We start from the raw sequence: 19,092 nt of genomic DNA on the forward strand, positions 1-19,092 counted from the left end.
CTTTACATTTCCAACCCTCACAATCAGTCCTGATAACAATCATTCACTATTGTATCACAAGTGACCCTTCTGCATTTCATTTCATCAGCTCCGCCTAGACAGATTATTTACAACAATTTTTAAAGGGGGCAAGAAACAGCTGTCTATCATTTATTATTTACTAAGAATCTACTAGATATTAGAGCATTATATGATGTGCATATTTTATGTACTGAAGCTAATTTAATTGAACTTTGCATTATGAAGTTGTTCATATCCTCATTTCTGGTTCAGGTTTTTAATTATATTGTTGTTGTTAAGTGCCATTGAGTTGGTCCTGACCCATAGTGACCCTGCATAGGGTTTCAAGGTGAGCTTGAACCTGCAACCTGTGGTTCAGACTGATTTTGCAGTCCAGCGCAACACCACACCAGGACTTATCTTAGTCAAATCGCCTTTTACTAATGTCTTTTGCCATTGTTTAAAAGCCACATTCTACATTTATTTACTAGCTAAGTTTAGACAAGCATTTTGCTTGAACATGAATGATGTTTCTTTTGTCACTAGATTCCTAGTTTTTCTAAGAATTGGATTCTGGTGTCCTGATTCCACCCAAAAAATAGCTTCCCGGGTTCATTTGTGAAAGAGACTAGTGATTTTGCTTAATCGTAGACTGAATGGATTTCAGTTTTTATCCTGTTTATCACTAGAAGGAAGTTGGAACCCCAAAGTTCCCACTACACCAGTATACCAGTTGCCATACAGTTGACTCTGACTCTTGATGAGCCCTTGTGTGTCAGAATAGAACTGTGCTCTACATACAGAGCTTTCAATGACTGGGGTTCTGGGCTTGGATTGCCAGGCCTTTTTTCCAAGGCACCTCTGAGTGGATTCAAGCATCCAGCCCTTTGGTTGGTAGTTGAGTGTGTTAACCACCTGGGGACTCCAATATTCTCCTTAGCATGGTATTGGGTAACTAAACTATGGGTAAAGTGGAGGGTCAGCAAAAAATAGGAAGACTCCCAACGAGATGGATTGGCACAGTGGCAGCACCAATGGGCTAAAGGATAACAATCAATGGTGAGGATGGTGCAACACCGGGCAGTGTATTGTTCTGTTGTGCACAGGATCGCGATGAGTCAGACCACTCCATTGCATCTATCAACAACAATGCTAGCTGGGTTAGCATTCTAGCATCTCTAGTTACTAGGGGTGTGACCTTCAGCCAATTTCTCAACTGCTCTGTGCTTCAGTTTTCTTATCTGTAAAATAAGGGTGACAATAGTAACCTCCTTCATAGAACTGTTTTGAGGATTAAATTATGTTTATAACAGTGTCTGTAATATAGTAGGTGTTGTTTATCAATGATTGTTGATTCTTTCCTGGAAGTTATCTTAAAAAGGACAGAATATAGTCACTTATTCTCAACCTTGCTTTAGTGGTAATAGTTTCTTCCCTGATGTATGATTGGTTGGTGATCAGGTATTTCAGACACTGAAAGAATCTGGCACAAACACTTTAAGTAAGGAACCATATTAATAGGATGTTTTCTATTGATTTTGAAAGATTGCTACTATGTTTATGACAGTATATAATCTGAGGAAGTGCAGTGAGAAAATGAGTTTTGATCTTAGATTCACTTGGGTAGTATTAAGCACTTGTACGAAAGAGAGGAGGTAAGTCATTGTAGCTCAGCTGTCATGAAACAGTTCTGCAGAATTTAGTAACATAGTATTGCATGCAGAGAAAATCTGCCATTGGCCAGCCTGTTATGGGGTTGGGATGGGGAACCAAATTCTCTCAGCCTTAAATAAGCCTACGGAGGATTTTCTGCTGAATTTACATCCCTTCCCATCTACACCAAACCTTGAACTACATAGAGATTGAAGGAATAGGTTAATTAATGGTAAACACAAAATATGATTTCACTGAAAGCTATGTTTGACTTAAAAGAAAGATGCAATGCTTTTTAGTATCGGGTGGCAAAAACTAAGAGCAAGAACCCCAAGCCGCACCCACTACCTACGAGAAGTATACACAGGGTCTTCACTGCGTATAGACCCTAAGGGATAGAATAGAACTGCCCCATAGGATGTCCAAGGCTATAAACCTGTATAAAAGCACACTACCACATCTTTCTCCCGTCGAGTGCTTAGTGGGTTCATAACCTCAGACCTTTTGGTTAACAGCCACCAGGGATCCCAAAACTATGTAGTTGTTGTTAAGTGCTGCCAGGTTGATTCCAACTCATAGTGACCCTGTAGAGGGTCTCTGAGGAGCAGCTAGTGAGCTTGAACCGCCAACCTTGTGGTTCAAGCCGACCTTGTAGTCCAGTGCATTAACCCACAGAGCCACAGCAGGACTTGTAAAGCCCCATCCTCAGGGAGTAATTATGTCACTTACTGGAATTCTCCAATTACCATTGTCCCCTAGCCGCTCTCTTCCTTCTATCTACCACTATTCATAGGTTTTCTTGTACTTTTAGTATGTTTTCAGTTCTTCAACTCTTTATTTCTACTCTTATGATCACATTGAGCTCATAGATTGGACTTTATTAACTATTTTATCCTCATTGTATGGAACTTAGTGTGTGAAGGATGATTTAAGTTTTACAGAGATGTGAAAAAGAGTCCAACTAGTTTATACGCTTAATTTACTCCTTACTTGTGAAGGCCATTGGAGTAAATGAAAGTATTGGAAAACCAATTTCAGCTCCCATTCCAAAGATTGGTCAAAACCAGTAAAGATAACTTGCAATAGGAAGAACTTTTATTGAAACACCACCATAGAGAAAGTCAGAGAAATGATGCTATTCTAGAAACAGTATGTCTTGATTCATGGGGAGAAAAGCAGAAAGTAAGAGGGGCCTTATTTAGGAACCTAGTTTCAACTTGGCAGCTTAACTTAGGGACCACTCTTCTTAGGGGCTGGAGTTTAGGAAGGCACCCTCTGTTCACTCTTGATATTGTTGACTTTGATGGATTTCTCTTCGATGGTGTGAACTCTGGGTGAGGTAACTTTGCCACGAGGGTCTATTTCTTCAACAACTGTCTTAACCATGGTGGTTTTAGATGACTCTAGAATGACACATGGGAACCGTTAGAATGTACCAAATTCACAAATAGGAAATAACTAACTCATCACCTGAAACATATATAAATGAGCACGAAATGCTCAATACAGCCTTTGCTTACCTTTTATCTGATTTCCTGGCCCTCCGTAGCCTTTTGATTTAACACAAGAGCTGTTAAAATATAGAGAGTTTGCATTAATTATTTCTCTGTCTTTTGCTGAGAAAGTTCAAAAGCAATGATTTCAGATAGGAGTTCACTAAATTCTGAAATAACACTAGAAGAGGCTTTCTATACACATGTTCTAGATCATACAATAAAACCTGCAAAACTGAACATGTACGTGATGGAAGCCTGTCAGAGAAGGTAAATTCAAGCATTCTCTACTAATTGAGAGCAACAGAAAAGTGGTTACATCCTATCAAAGGTGGAAAACTCAAGAGACCCGGAAACACAAGGCAGCCCTGTTGAGTTCTGGTTCTCATAGGTTTCACTGTGTGTACTTTGTGCTTGATTTTAAATAATCATCCCTGAGTGGTGTAAATGCTTAGTGCATTTTGCTACTAACCAAAGGGTTGGAGGTTTGAGTCTCCCCAGAGGTGCCTTGGAAGTAAGACCTAAGCGTCTAGTCTCAAAACATCATCACTGAAACCCTGGGGTACACACTGGCTCTACTGAGGTACATGTGAGCCAACAGCATCTGTTTTTAAAATAATTTCTTCAATGGAAGCAGAACTCACCCATCCTCTCCATCTATGAGGCGGCAGTAGGTCTCAATCTCCTTCTCCAGATGGACCTTGATGTCGAGGAGCTGCTCGTACTCGAGTTTCTGGCCCTCGGTCTCGGTTCTGACCTGATGCAGCTGCTCTTCCAGGGCTCCGATCTGAGCTTGGATCTGGGCGAGCTGGGAGCAGTAGTTGCCTTCGGTCTCAGTCAAGGAGCACTCCAGGGAGTGTTTCTGCGGGTTTATAAAACACAGTTTAGTAGAAATGCCAAGTGTTGCATTCAGAATACAGCAAGGCACATACTTAAGAGATAATCAGAAGAATTATATTTGCAAAATGAATATCCATATTTATCCCAAAGATATCACTTCATCCAAAAGATACCGGATTCATTCAAGAGATATCACAACAATATAAACTGTTGTCGTTTTTTAGAGGCCATATTATTTTTCTATTTGAGAATGGCACACTTAATTGTGAATGTTAACTCATATACTCAGGTGTGCTAGAAAAGATGAAACTGTTTCCTCATAGGGCACAGTCAAAAGACACGCTGCCATGCTATGAATGTAGCCACATATAGCGTATGCTTACAAAGTCTGGCAGAATTTGCCACTTTTTCTGGAAATAAAAGTTCCTCTCCACCTGTCCCCCCTCATTTCTAATCATTTAATGACCTTGTCTCATGAGGATTGTAGTTCTTCAATTAAACAGAAGTCCTATGTTGAATTGCATAAACTTTGCATAAGTAGAATGCCACAAAGGAAAGAATTACTTTTTTAGGTTTTAAATGGTTTGATTCCTTGGCTTGTGAATACGGATGGGTTTCTATAGAGTCACAGAGGAACACTTGCTCTCGTTTTATGTAGAACAGAGGAGAGAGTGCCTCATCCCTTCATGTACAAGTTTTTATAAAAAGTCCCAATTTTGTATATATTCACAGTCTCTTTGTAGCTAAACTGTGGAGGTTTACTAGCTATAGCAGAAAAAGTATGAAATTAGGAGATTTGTTGTTAAGTACCATTGAGTTGATTCCAACTCATAGTGACCCTGTCTAGGGTTTCTGAGGAGTGGCTGGTGGGTTTGAACCACCAACCTTGCAGTTCAAACTGACCTTAAGGTCCAGTGTGTTATCCTGCAGCATCAAACAGAATAGAACCTACTGCAACCAAGTCAATTCGGATTCGTAGTGACCCTGTAGGGCAGTGTAGAACTAATCCCTCGGGTTTCCAAGACTACAGATCTTTAGGAGAGCAGACGGTTTCGTCTTTCTCCCACAGAGTAGCTGGTGGGCTTGATCATTTGACTTGGGAGAGAAGAGCCAAGGTAAAAACTTATCAGCCCAATGTGTAATCTACTACACCACTATGGCTTCCGGAGATAGGACATTTGAAGAGAAGCTTGGATGCCTTCTTATCCAGCTGGGGGACTCTGAGCAAATCACTTACTCTGATTGAATTTCCATTCTTCTTTTGGAAATAATGACATGGTTTCTAATGTGTGCCTTGCCAAGGCTCCCAGGTCTTTGTGAGTGAAAATGCTGGGGTAATAGCCTTAATGAAAAGGTTATGATTATCATGTACACAGTTAGCTTTATAGACAACCTTCATGGCCCTACTTTGTTTCTTGTTTCTGTCATTTAAGAAGTACTTCTAATTAAGTGGTCACAAGAAGCTACACGGAAAATCTAGGAGGGGTGCAAACCAAAATGTTTTTGCTCACCATGGATAGCAGTTTTTGATCATTTGACTTGGGAGAGAAGATCCAAGGTAAAAACTTATTTTTTGAGTATCCCAAAAGAATTGTATTTGCTGATTTATAATGTTTCCCAAGTATTAGCATCTAGGTAGAATTTTCAGGGGTGCATGGTATCTCTGTAATATAAACACCGAACTGCTAACCACAGGTCTCTGGTTTGAGCCCCATCAGTTGCTCAGTGGCAGAAAGATCCGGCTTTCTGTTCCGTAAAGATTTACAACCTTGGAAACCTTAGGGGTCGTTATGAGTCAGAACTGACTCTATGGCATTAACAACAACAACAGGTAGAATTTTCGGGCAAAGAGGATTCTAATGCACAAAATGCAAATGTATCTTATTTCAAGCATGGTGTCAAGTGCCCTTAATCAGACCCTGTTGTGTAGGATTTCTAAGGAGCTGCTGGTGGGTTTGAACTGCCAACCTTGTGGTTAGCAGTGCACTGCTTATCCTACAGAATAAAATCCAAGGTATCATTGGAAGAAAACTCTTATTTATATTTAAATGTCTCCAGCGAATCTGGAATCTGGTTTGTGATGGTTTACTTACCATTGCTAGGAGAGACTGAAGCTCTATCTCCAGGGTTTGCAGAGTCCGTTTCATCTCAGTAAGTTCATTTCGAGCTGAAGTCACAGCCCCAGCATCGTCGGAAATCTGCTGCTGTAGCGATGCACTCTGAAACGTGTTAAGGTATGTTAAGGTATGTTACAGCGTGTTGACGTGTGTTAAGGTGTGTTTAAGGTGAGAGCGCGTCATAGCATTGGGGCTTTACCTTCTCGTTGAACCAGGTCTCCGCATCCCTGCGGTTCTGCTCTGCCAGGTCTTCATACTCAGCTCGCATGTTGTTCAGCAGAACTGTGAGGTCCACTCCCGGTGCCGCGTTCATCTCCACGTTCACGTTCCCGCCAGCTGCACACTGCAGAGCCTTCATTTCCTGAAAGAGATTCAGTTAAGCAAATGAGGATTTAAATATTTTTCAAAGAGCAAGAAGGACTTGATCCATATGCTTAGAATTTGTGTGCGTGTGTGTGTTCTCCATTGATTATCCACGCCAGATGGAAAATTTGGCAAGATCCTTCTTAAAATATTCGTTTCAGATGATATTTTCCCATTAGAAATTAATCTTCAATTTTGGGAGGGAGGTGAATTGTGGGAGTGAGGGAAGTGAGCGTCTACCTCCTGGTGGTTTTTCTTCAGGTAAGCCAGTTCCTCACTCAGAGTCTCCAGCTGTATCTCTAGGTCAGTTCTGCAAAGAGTCAGCTCATCCAGGACTCTGCGCAGACCGTTCATATCCGCTTCCACGCTCTGGTGAAGGGCCAGTTCATTTTCAAACCTTAGAAAAGTGTTTGCAAGTTCCATCACATTAGTCAAATTCATTTCTTAGATCACGGTAAAACTCAAGCTTAGCTTTAATGTTACTTAAAACTTCAGTTAGGGTACCCTTACAGCTGTACACTTATTTATTTGAAGAAAGAGAATGGGAATACTCAAAAGTCTGTTTCATATGACCTTTGCACTAACTTATGCTTGCTCCAAACCTCCTAATACATAATACAGTAAACTCAAGCCTGCAACTCAGCTAGCCATTCCAATATGCATCTGGTTTAAAGTAATCAGACAAGCAAAAATTAAGCATTGAGGCTTCTTCAAACAATCTGAATAAAAGAGGAAAATGCTCAGGTAACTTTTCTTCTGTGTCTTTTTAGCTCTACTCACTTCAGTCGGAAGTCATCAGCGGTCAGTCTTGCATTATCGTTTTGCAGAACAACATTGGCATTACTTGTAGACGCAGAAATGATCTGATAAAGAAGTAGTTAAGAGCAAGAAAATATTAAAAAAAAAAATAATAATTTCAAATTTCCTTAAAGTGAAGCTACCCCTGCCTGACATTATTCTAATATTTCTGGAATTCTGTCTCCAATAATTATGCTGATTCTTTTGAAAGTAGGAAATTTGCATATGGCCTCTATCACTCCCCATCACACCCATAAAAACTCTTTATAGAAAAGCTAATAAATAGATAGCTGGAAATATTGGGTAGCTTTTGATATTTTAAAATTGCTAAAAGCATAAACATGCATATCTAACACCGGATGATGGATAGTCCATATTCAAAGATTAGAGTTTTAATACTAATTATTTTAAATATTTTAATTAATTCATAATGAGCTGCCATCATTTATTGGTTGATGGCCAAGCCTGTTGTTTGTGATAGCCTATGGACTCCTGGTGTGGCGCTGTAGGATAAGCACTGGACTGCAAGGTCAGCAATTCAAATTCAACAGCTGCTCCTTGGAAATTCTGTACAGGATCACTATGAGTCGGAACTGACTCGATAGCACTTAACAATAACAATAACATATTTTGCGTATGTGTGTGGCTAAATGCTCTCATGGGTGTTAACACTCATGATACTGCATTTCTTACCTGGTTCCTAAGGTCTTCAATGATTGGGAAGTATCTGCTGTAGTCATGATCAAGACCTCGGCAAGAACCAGGCCCAAACTTCTCATACCACCCCTTGATCTTTTGCTCCAGGTCGGCGTTGGCCTCTTCTAATGCTCGCACATTGTCCAGGTAGGAAGCCAAGCGGTCATTGAGATTCTGCATGGTCACCTTCTCATTGCCAGAGAGGAGGCCATGTTCATTCCCAGTATAGGCAGCACAGGAAGCATTTCCTACACCCAGCCCCCCACCATAGCTGCCTGCAGATGAGCTGCCCCCAAAGGCACAAGAGAAGCCACTTCCAATGCCTGGCACACCACATGCGTTTCCAGCCCCAAAGCCAGCTCCTCCACTGGGGAGCCTCACAGAGCTGGCACCCCCGCAGGAGCCCAGCCGCCTGGATGCAGAAGAAAAGCGCACAGACATGGTGTCTAGACTGGAGCGTTTGTTCCTGAAGCAAAGCTCTGGTGGTGAATGCTCTATTCAAACAGCTTGCTTGCTTTTATAGACACATTATTAGGGTGTTTCTTGATGAACTTTGCTACCCATAGCAAAATGGTGTTTGCCAGCTCATTGTGAATTATCCATAATTGGGTGGCTTTTTTTCTTAATGAATGTCTTTACCCTACTGTGTCCATTTCTGTAGGTGGATAGTTACCTTGGGGTTATTTCTTATCTCTGGAATGGGACAGGGTGGAGTATTATCAAGATTATTATAGTGATGCATTTTGACTTTAGCATGAGTAATTCTTCCTGTCCTCCAGGCTTCAGGAATAAAAAATTCCTATAAGAATAAAAAAGTGTGATAAATTAATTTCTCCTTTCTTTGCCCAAGCCAACACATTGAGTTTCCTGTGGCCAGTGAAGCATCATAGTGCTATGGTTAATATGATCCTTCTTCCAGATATGCTGAGAGTAATTGGACATCATGGGCTTATAGTAGAGGCCAGGTCCTAAAATGGAAACTGATGAATTAAATGGAATCTCCCTTGGAGACAGAACATTTTCATCTCTACTGACTTTCTGTCTAAGCTCTGTTGCTAACCAGGTTAAACTAAGGAATTGGTGAATCATCTGGACCTCAGTTCTTTCAGCTGTGAAACCAAGAGACTAGAGTTCTAATAGTTGGCTTTTATATCCCTTTTCTGGCTCTGAATTTCTCATTTCTTCCTTTTTCTATTTCTGGAGACATTTTCTGCACCCACCCACTCTACTTTTTACCTCCAACTCACTGTTGATTTTTGGTTCTGCCACTTGACTGAAATGAATCTTTCAAAAGTGACATTAAACCACATCTTTGATATAACGGTTTCTCAGACTCATTCTCCTACACTTTCTTGGTAATGCTTGTACTGACCACCCAGACTTTCTGAACCTCAAGCAATTGGATTTTGAGACATTTCGTTGGTTGATCCTCTTTTCTAATCCTAGCCCCTGTGGTCTGAGTTTTCTCATTCTTGACAGTTTTGAGTTTGATATTCTTGTTTTCTATATATTTTCTCTTGATGATCTCATCTCTTCTCATGCCATTTGCTCTACATAAGTAATTTCTAAACCTACATCTTTATTACTGGTAAAAAGATGATTAGCTGTTGGTGAACTTACCCTGACTTGTGCTCAAAATTATGAAGAAATCTTTAACTACTCCCATTTTCTATCCGTCTGCATCCGATAAGTAACTCGGTTCTATTGACTCTCCTTCTGCAATGTCTCTTGAAGCCTTTTTCTGCTTTCTGTCTCTTTTGTCACTATCATTGTAAGTCATCATTATTTTTCAACTTCATTACTTGAGTCCTATTTGATCTTATTAGGATATTAATTGTATATCTGGCTTCAAGTCTATTTTTGTCTCCATCATATTCAGAAGGTGGATGCCAAGATCATCTCCTAAAGTACAGCACCATTCATGTAGCTGAGAGAATTTAGGCTCTTGGACCAGATATATCAGGAGTCTTAGCTGAGCTTCGACACTTTCTAGATGTGTCAGTGATGCTAAGACCATTCCCTCTGAGCCTCCTTTTTTTTTTTTTCTGAGCTGAAGACTTTACTTGTGTTGTTGTGTGAATTAAATGGTAGTTCAGTAGAGAAAACAACTACCCCTATCAATAATATGTAGTCAATGAATATCTCTTTTCTTTCTGCACTCTCAGCCAGTTAAAAATCTTTCATGACTCACCATCAACTAGAGGCTAGGTGAAGCCTCTTTGTATGACATTTAAAACTCTTCTTGGCATAGAGCCTACCTTACCTGGCACATCCATGCTTTCATTTGACTACTCCCCTATCTCCCACCTCTTTATATTTGTTCATATTACTCTCTTCACCTAGTTTTTTTGTCTTCTTAAAATTAAAAATCATCAAAATTTATTTGAAAAAAAAATGTATTTGAGATCTTGCATTTGCCAAGAACAACTGACATCACTTTTAATTAGATTGAAAATAAAGTTGCTAAAAATATAAAATTTTATGACCTAATAAATGAATTTGCAAAAAGGCAAGCCAGAAAAATCTGATGGCCAATCAAGAAATCACACTAATTAAGTATTATAATTTAATGTGTTACATAAAATATGACACCAAAATATTGTCTTTTGGTATTTTGTAAGTTCATGTAATGTATGTATTACTATTATTACTTCTAATAAAAGTTCTAAAATATTTTAAAGGAAAAAAACTTTAGTACCTTTGTTGTTGTTGTTGAGTACCATTGGTTCCGTTCCAATTCATAAGGACCCTGTATAGGGTTTCCAAGGAGCAGTTGGTGAGATTGAACCACTGACCTGGAAGTTCAAACTGACCTTGCAGTCCAGTGCTTTATTCTACAGTGCCACATCAGGATCCCTTAGTACCTGTAATGAAGCTTTTTTCCTGATACTTGAACAAGGGGCCCCACATTTTCATTTTTGTACTGGTCCTACAAAAACATTGGCAGCCTTGATGGTTGGATCCTTCTCTGGGAAGCTGAAGGAAAACCCTCCAGATAGGCATATTTGAGTTCTGCCCATAAAAGAAGCTCAGCATACCCTAGAGTGAGATACAGAAAGACAGACACACACCCAGCTTCCCAATGTTTAAGATCTTACTTTTGAAAAGGAACAGAATTTCAAAGATGAATATACATTGAAAAAGAACTCCAAAATGAAAATTGCAGATTCAAAGAAGCAAACAAAAAATGGTACTTGGGGGACACAGAGACCAAAGTTGAAGAACACTTTAAAGAAGAATGAATGCCCTTAGAAATAACAAAAATCTTACACATTTGGAGCATAAACAGCATATCAGAAGCAGACAGTTTTTCCATTCAAACTACAGTTTACTTTGAATGCAGAAAGAAGGCTGTGGTGTACTAAAAAACATGCCTACCCAACGAGCTCATCATAGACTTCTTCACATGTGTTGTTGTTGGTGGTGGTTAATGTGCCATGGAGTCAGTTTCGACACATAGCAACCCTGCATAGGGTTTCCGAAGCTGTAAATCTTGATGGGAGCAGAAAACCGCATCTTTCTTCCATGGAGCAGCTGATAGTTTCAAACTATAAGCGGCCCAGCTCATAACCACTATGCTCCCAGTTACCCAGTTCTGGTTCATGGAAACTCCCTATGTGTAAGAATACAACTCACTTCACAGGGTTTTCAGCATTTGTGAGATCTTTTTGGAAGCAGATCTATCAGGGGTTTCTTCCAAGGCATGTCTGCATGGATTCAAGCCTCCAAACTTTCAGTTAACTGCTGAGTGTGTTAGTCATTTGTACTATCCAAGAACTCCTCTTATTTGTGTGATTTCCCTCTCTTATTCTATTATTCAGCTTTTATGCTGAAAATAGTTATATAGAAGCAGAGGGGAAGACAGGGCAACCTGGACTGCCTTTTCCATTCAGTCTTTCCTCACTTGTGGGAAAGCCCGAGGCATAAGGTACTGGCAGAGTCTATGCATGTAAACTAGTACAATGAAAACAACCGAGTTTGTTTTGTGCAGCAAATGCTTTGGTAAGAACAAAATACTTACAAAACTACCATGTATGAGCTAGGAAATAGGAATTGTGTAATTTCAGTGATTCTGTATATAAGTGGCATGTTCTTCTGCCTGTGTTTAAAACTGACATCACAAGAAAGGTAGAATTTATGCCAATAACTTAAATTTTTTAATTTTCTATATTTAGAATAGCATTAATTGTTATTGTTGTTGTATTTAAGTGCTGTCGAGTTGGTTCCGACTCATAGCGACCCTGTACAGGTTCCAAGGAGCAGCTGGTGGGTTTGAACTGCCAACCTTGTTTTTCAAAGTCCAGTGCTGAACATTCATTGCCACACCAGAAGGCAAAACGAAACAAAAGAAAGAAAAAAAAAAGGACCCTAACTTAAGTAAGTGACTCTAGAAGAAGGGAGAAAAAAAAAATCCACAATTTTATATTTTCATACTTTTAACAACACGTTTTTCCTATTTCTTGACTTCACATTTTCATTTTGTACTGGGCTCCACAAATTATGTAGCTGGTCCTGTACATTGTACATTTGGGAAGTTACTTCCCCATGAGTTAATAGTATTTACTCACTTGAAAATTACGGCTCAAGTTTCTGTAATTATTCCATCATTTATCATTTCTTTGAACTCCCACATGACTGTCAGCCAGAGTTCCTCCCTTCACTGGGGCATCTCATTAGAGTTAGACAACATAAAAGATAAATAAAAGAAACATTCTTCTTTTAGGTCATTTAATATTTATTGGGAATTTCAACCATAAGTTTTGATTCAGGAAAAAAAAAAAAAGACCCAATGGCCGTCATGCTAACCAACCAAGTCTTAGAACAGGGTTTGGTGGGCCATTTCCAGTCCACCATATCTTATTGTATAGCCTGGGAGCTAAGAATAGTATTTGCATCTGTCTTTCTTATTCCTTGGAAAAGCAAACAACAAAAGAAGAATATTTCATGACATCTAAAATTATTTGCAGCTCAAATTACAATTTTCACAAATAAAGTTTGATTGGGATACAGACATTTAGGTGTTGTCTGTGTCTAAATTAAGGAGCCCTGGTAGTGCAGTGGTTAAAGATTACAGCTTTGGAAACCCTATAGAATCCTATAGGGGTGCTATGAGTTGCTGTCAGCTCAATGGCAGTGGGTTGTGGTTTATGGATGAGTTTAGTAGGTTCAGCAGAGACTATATTATGGACTACAAAGCATAAAATATTAACTATCTGACCCCTGCTCTAGGAAAAAAGTCATTAACATGGGACTCATTTTGTGGATCTTCCCAGAAATCATCATTTATATGGGGGATAGTATCCTAATCCCCAATTTCTGGATCTCCAGTTTGAGGACTAAGGTGCACCTGACCCAAGCCATGGTGTTTTCAATAGCCTTATATACATGTGAAACTTGGACAATGAATAAAGAAGACCATAGAAGAATTGATGCATTTGAGTTATGGTATTTAAGAAGAATATTAAAATTACCATGGACTGCCAGAAGAAGAAACAAACAAATCTGTGTTGGAAAAAAATATAGACAGAACGCTCCTTAGAAGCCAGGATGGCGAGGCTTCATCTCTCATACTTTGGACAAGTTATCAGGAGGGATCAGTCCCCGGAGAAACACACCATGCTTGGTAAAGAAGAGGGTCAGCGGAGAAGAGGACCTTCAGAGAGATGGATGGGCACAGTGACAGCAGTAGTGGACTCAAGCTTAACAATGATTGTGAGGATGGTGCTGGATGGACTGGGTAATGTTTTCTTCTGTTGTGCATAAGGTTGCTGTGAGTTGGAGCCAACTCGACGGCACCTAACAGCAACAATAGGACATTCAGAGACAGTCTATAGGTAGGTAAAAACTCAGGAAAGCAGAGTTTAGCAGTAAAACTATTTAGTCATAGAACTTCTGGACTTTTCTAGATTATTTACCCATGCAGACATAAAACCCAAACCCAAACTTGTTGCCGTGGAGTCTGTTCTGACGCATAGTGACCCTGTATGACAGAAAGGAACTGCCCCATAGAGTTCGTTTCCTAGGCTGTCGTTTTTACAGGGGCAGATTCCCAGGCCTTTTCTCCCGTGGAGTGGCTGGTGGGTTAGCAGCCGAGCTCTTAACCACGGTACCACCAGGGTCCCTTCCACAAAGGCCTTATTGCTGTTGTTGTTGTTAAGTGCTGTTGACTCATAGTGGCCCTGAATAGAGTTTCTGAGGAGTAGCTGGTGAGGTTGAACTGCTGACCTCGCAATTGTTGTTGTTGCTATGTGCTGTGGAGTAGATTCCGACTCATAGCGATCCTGTACAGGGTTTCCGAGGCTGTAAATCTTTACGGGAGTAGAAAGCCTCATCTTTCTCCCGCGGAACAGCTGGTAGTTTTGAACTGCTGACCTTAAGGTTAGCAGCCTGATTCGTAACCACTACACTACCAGAGCTCCTTGACCTCGCAGTTAGCAGTCCAATATTTACCCTACAGTGCCACACCAGGACATGGTATAATTTAAAGGAGATGTCTAGGGAATGTTTAATGTTCAAGTGCCATTATATTCCATGTGGAATTGACTATTGTTGAAATCAGAGTTAAAAGCAATTAAAATGTAGTCCATAAATGTCTTGGAGTGAATTTGTTGTTGCATGCAGTTGGAGGCACTCTATAGGACCGAGTAGATTTGTCCCCCAAAAGTTTCCAGTGCTGTAATCCATGTGTGTGTGTGTGTTTATGTGTGTGAACTGGGTGAAAATTTACAGAGTGAATTTGGTTTTCCATTGAGCAATTCACACACATTTTGTGACATTGATTACTGCCGGGAGCCAGCCCCAGCAGATTTATTCCAGGGTTTTTCCGAAAGCGGATGCGGCGTCGGCGGATTATGGAGTCATGGACCATAATAAATTCAAAATCTTCTCATTACATGCTTTATTATTATTATTTCTATGGCTACTCTAAGGAGCGCTGGTAGCGTAGTGGTTACAACTCGGGCTGAGAACCTTAAGGTCAGCGGTTCGAAACTACCAGCTGCTCCGCGGGAGAAAGATGAGGCTTTCTACTCCTATAAAGATTTACACCCTCGGAAACCCTGTTCAGGGTCACTATGGGTCGGAACCGACTCGACGGCACTTAACAATAACAACAACAATGGCTACTCTAATACTCTACTTCTCTCATTCTTTACTGTCCTGCTCATTCTTTACTCCCCTGCTCTCCTGTTCATTTCTTCTGTTTCCTTTCTCCCCTCCCCTGGCTCCTGCTTCCCTTCTCTCCTCTCCTGCTCCCCTCCTGCTCCCTTTACTAGCTTCCATTCTCTCCATTCTTGTCTCGTTCTATTTTCCTCTACTTACTCTTACTTCTACTTCTTGCCTCTAATTCTTCTTCCACCCATTCTTCTACTTCCCATCTTCTCTTCTTCCTTCTCTTCATCCCTTCTACTTCTTCCCTTCTTTACCTCCTTCTTCTTTGTTCTCTGTTTTCCGTTCGTTCTATCTTACAACCCCCTTATATACCATTACAGAAAACATTGCTTTCATAGTAATCAATGACATTAAGGTACAATCTATCTTGAGGCACATGCCTTATGGTTTACAATTCTTAAATTTACAACAGGGATGAGAAGTTACAGCAAAAACATTATCTCAAGGCATAGGAGACATTCAGGCGCCTTGAAACCTTTTAGTTAAACATTTGTTCATACATAAATCTATTCTTTTCTATGGGAAACAAGTTAACCTTCACAGTTTCTTAACCTTTGTCTGTTAAATCTTGTTAATTTTAGTTGTTGTTGTTGTTGTTGTTGTTGTTGTTGTTGTTAAGTGCCGTTGAGTCGGTTCCGAGCCATAGCGACCCTGTACAGGGTTTCCGAGGGTGTAAATCTTTACGGGAATTTTAGTTGTTAGGTGCAATTAACTCTCCATTAACTTCTTCCATACTCTATCTGTTTATAGCCTACAAAAACATCACTTATCAGGGAAACTGAGGTTATGAAAAACAACTTCTCTAATTTACTGATCATTAATTTAAGAACGTCTAAGTCAGACTTTTTATTTAGTATCTGTATATACCCATAGCCTTTATCTAATTGTTTTTAGAAATTCTTGTACCCACAGCCCTTATTTATGGCTATTCACGTTTAGGATTCTTTATTGCCTTAAACTAAGGCTACAAGGAAGAATGTTTACAATCACTAAACCTAAGCTGGCAGTAATTCAATTGACAAGTCCTGTCTCCTAGCGGTCTTAAGAATATTGTTAATATAAGTATTAAAACTACCTAAGATTGCAAGTAGAATAAAATGTAGCTAATGTGTGGCTTCTAACTTTTAATGAAAATATACTATAGTGTAGGAGAGTCAAAAATCTAAAGTAAAAGGGATACTAATAAAATCATGAATAACTCAGAGAATGTTTTAACAAGAGAAAAATTTCAACTAGGGGTCTGTGCATAAAAATAATAAAACAAATCTTTGTGGCTCTGCCATCCAAAGAGAGAAAGAAAGAAAGAAAGAAAAAGAAAAGAAAGTATTTCATTGTTGCTTTGCAAAGACAATGAATTCTTCATGCACAGGTTTCCCCATGTCTCATTTATTTATATTAATTCCTCAATTAATATGTCTCAATTTATTTATTTTAATTCCTTAATTAATTATGGCCCTGGCCAGATTACAATCCTCCCAATGTAGCAGCACTCTTGTCATTTCCTTCCTGTGTTTCATTTCCCTTCATCCTCCTTCCCTATCCCATCCTGCCTTCTGAGTGTTACCATTGGATATCTGTTGCCTTGTTTACCTTGTATGCTAGATTGTTCTAAAGAGTGCATACCTCCCTGGTGTTATTGTTCATCTTACAGGCCTGTATGCTGTTTGGTTGAGAGTTGGGCCATAAGAGTGAGTTCAGTTCCAGGTTTGAAAGGTGACTAAGGGTCAGTCTCAGGGGTCCCACCAGTCTCTATCAGACCAGTTAGCCTGGTCATGTTTATTATTTTGAGTTTTGTTTCATGTTTTTTTCCCGTTCTATGGAGGATCTCCTACTGAGATCCCTTTCAGCTCAGTCAGCAGTAGTAGCCAGACATCATCTAACTCTGATCTCAGAGTCATGGAGTTTAGGATCATGTGGTTCATCAGTGTCCCTTGGACTAATTGTTTTCCCATGCCATTGATTTTCTTCACGTTTCATTGCTCTGGATAGGGAAAGACCAATAGTTTCACTTTGATGGCTGTATGTTTTTAAGACCCTACTGGATTTCTGGAGAGACAGTATAAATAAGCACTAGACTGCTAACCATAATGTTGGTGTTTCAAACCCACCAGCCACTCCTAGGAAACTCCATATGGGGTCTAAATGAGTTGAAACTGACTCCACGGCACTCAACAACAACCACAACAAGCTACTCACCCAAGTAAGATGTTTGTGGACTATGTTATACCAGCTGACCTTGATGTTTCCTGTGACTATAATCTTGAGCCTCCAGGCCCAGTGACTCATTCCTCAAGGTGTTTGGCTAAGAAGTTTCGTCACTGCCTCTATGTTGTTGCTGTTGTTTAGTGTCATCGAGTTGAACGGTCCCACTCATATGGACCCTGTATAGGATTTCCGAGGAGCAGTTGGTGGGTTTGAACAAATGATATTGTGGTTAGCAGTCCAGTTCTAATCTCACAGTTCTATACCAGGACTCCAATATGCACTACTGTATTCCTGGACACATTTGCAGCACATATAAATACATATGTAGAAATATCATCTGTCCAACGTAGGTTCACCTTCCCACACCTGCTCAGCTTACATGTCTATCTATTTATCCACTCTTTGTTGTTAAGTCATTGAATCAGTTTCTACTCATAGCAACATTCCGAGGATGTAAATCTTTGCAGGAACAGAAAGGCTCATCTCACTCCCATGGAGTTGCTGGTGGGCTTGAACTGCCGACTTTGTGGTTTGCAGTCTGGTGCTTATCCTATACATTCATGGATGTAGTCCCATTTGTCTTCCTACATCTGTTCGCCTTGCATGTTTATGTATGTATCCATTTGTCGATTATTGCTATTAATGTTATTGTAGGAGTATGTATGTAATCATAGTTACCTTTATACCTTTGACTCTTGTGCTCCTCCCAGCATCTTCCTGTGGCTTGATCATTTGTGCTGACGGCCCCCTCCCTCCTTATTGTATTTTGCCTTTCCCTGTCTCTATCCTCTAGTTAGTGATTTACTTTTCCTTTCCCTCTCACCCCTTCGAAGAGTGAGTCTTTCTGTGGTGTAAACCTTTTCTGGACTTTTTACAGCATTGGTATTTGCCTTTTTGTGATAGACTAATTTCACTCAGCATAATATCCTCTAGGTTCATCCATGTTCTGAAGTTTCACAAATTCATTGTTACTCTTTAACTATGCATAGAACTTCATTGTGTGTATGTACCACACTTTGTCTATCCATTCATCTGTTGGTGGGCGCTTAGGTTGTTTCCCTCTTTTTGCTATTATGAATAGGTTGTAGTGAACATGAATGTGAATACATCTCTTTATGTCATGGTTCTTATTTCTCTAAGGTATGGACTGCCGGATTCTATAGTATTTCTATATACAACTTTTTAAGGAAGCGCCATACTGTTTTCCCACAGTGATTGAACTATTTTGCAGTCCTACCTGCAGTGTATGAAGGTTCCAGTCTCTCCACACCCTCACCAGCATTTGTTGTTTTCTGTTTATTTTTGGACTTGGCTATTATGCTGGGTGAGATGATACCTTCTAATGGCGAATGATTGCAAACATCCGTTCATGTATCTTTCAGTCATAAGCATGCAGTCTTTACAGAAGCAGAGCATCAGGTCTTTTCCTCCTAAAGAGATGCTGGGTTTGAATTGCCAACCTTCTGATTAGCAATTGAGTGCTTAACCATTGTGTCACCAGGGCTCCTTTTATTTAGATATAGAAAAATTACAAAGCATGATTTATTTGATCATAAATGAATGGAAACGAATGAGCATCAACTTTATTTGTTTGAAAACAAACACTCAGCATCTTAGAAATTTAACTAGGAAAACAGACACTTTTTGCTCACTAATTTATCTTTAGGAGTAGAAAGTGTTTTTACCCTACTTGATGCTTGTAATCTTGCAGCTGTACAAGACCCTTCCCCTATTTTTTTCCCCCACTAGAAAGACCC

At 39.8% G+C, this 19,092-nt stretch overlaps 1 protein-coding gene across 1 annotated transcript; it reads right to left on the bottom strand.

The window, feature by feature from the left end:
• Window positions 1-2,728: 2,728 nt before the first annotated feature.
• On the bottom strand, window positions 2,729-8,434 carry KRT27 (keratin 27). The gene is made up of 8 exons (XM_006832598.1): window positions 7,958-8,434; window positions 7,247-7,329; window positions 6,707-6,863; window positions 6,303-6,464; window positions 6,080-6,205; window positions 3,791-4,008; window positions 3,174-3,223; window positions 2,729-3,056 (listed from the first exon to the last, which is right to left on the bottom strand). Exons 1-8 carry the CDS (start codon window positions 8,399-8,401, stop codon window positions 2,914-2,916), a joined length of 1,383 nt encoding a protein of 460 aa, XP_006832661.1. The 5' UTR covers window positions 8,402-8,434; the 3' UTR covers window positions 2,729-2,913.
• Between the last annotated feature and the right edge of the window lie 10,658 nt (window positions 8,435-19,092).

Source organism: Chrysochloris asiatica, unplaced genomic scaffold (genome assembly GCF_000296735.1).
Source record: "Chrysochloris asiatica unplaced genomic scaffold, ChrAsi1.0 scaffold00007, whole genome shotgun sequence".
In the NCBI taxonomy this organism is placed as follows: Eukaryota; Metazoa; Chordata; class Mammalia; order Afrosoricida; family Chrysochloridae; genus Chrysochloris; species Chrysochloris asiatica.

Coding starts and splice junctions, on each gene's coding strand:
- KRT27 (XM_006832598.1), bottom strand. CDS start 8,401: ATGTCTGTGCGCTTTTCTTCTGCATCCAGGCGGCTGGGCTCCTGCGGG. Junction 7,330..7,957: donor TTGAAGACCTTAGGAACCAG/GTAAGAAATGCA, acceptor CTTCTTTATCAG/ATCATTTCTGCGTCTACAAG. Junction 6,206..6,302: donor AGACCTGGTTCAACGAGAAG/GTAAAGCCCCAA, acceptor AACACGTTTCAG/AGTGCATCGCTACAGCAGCA.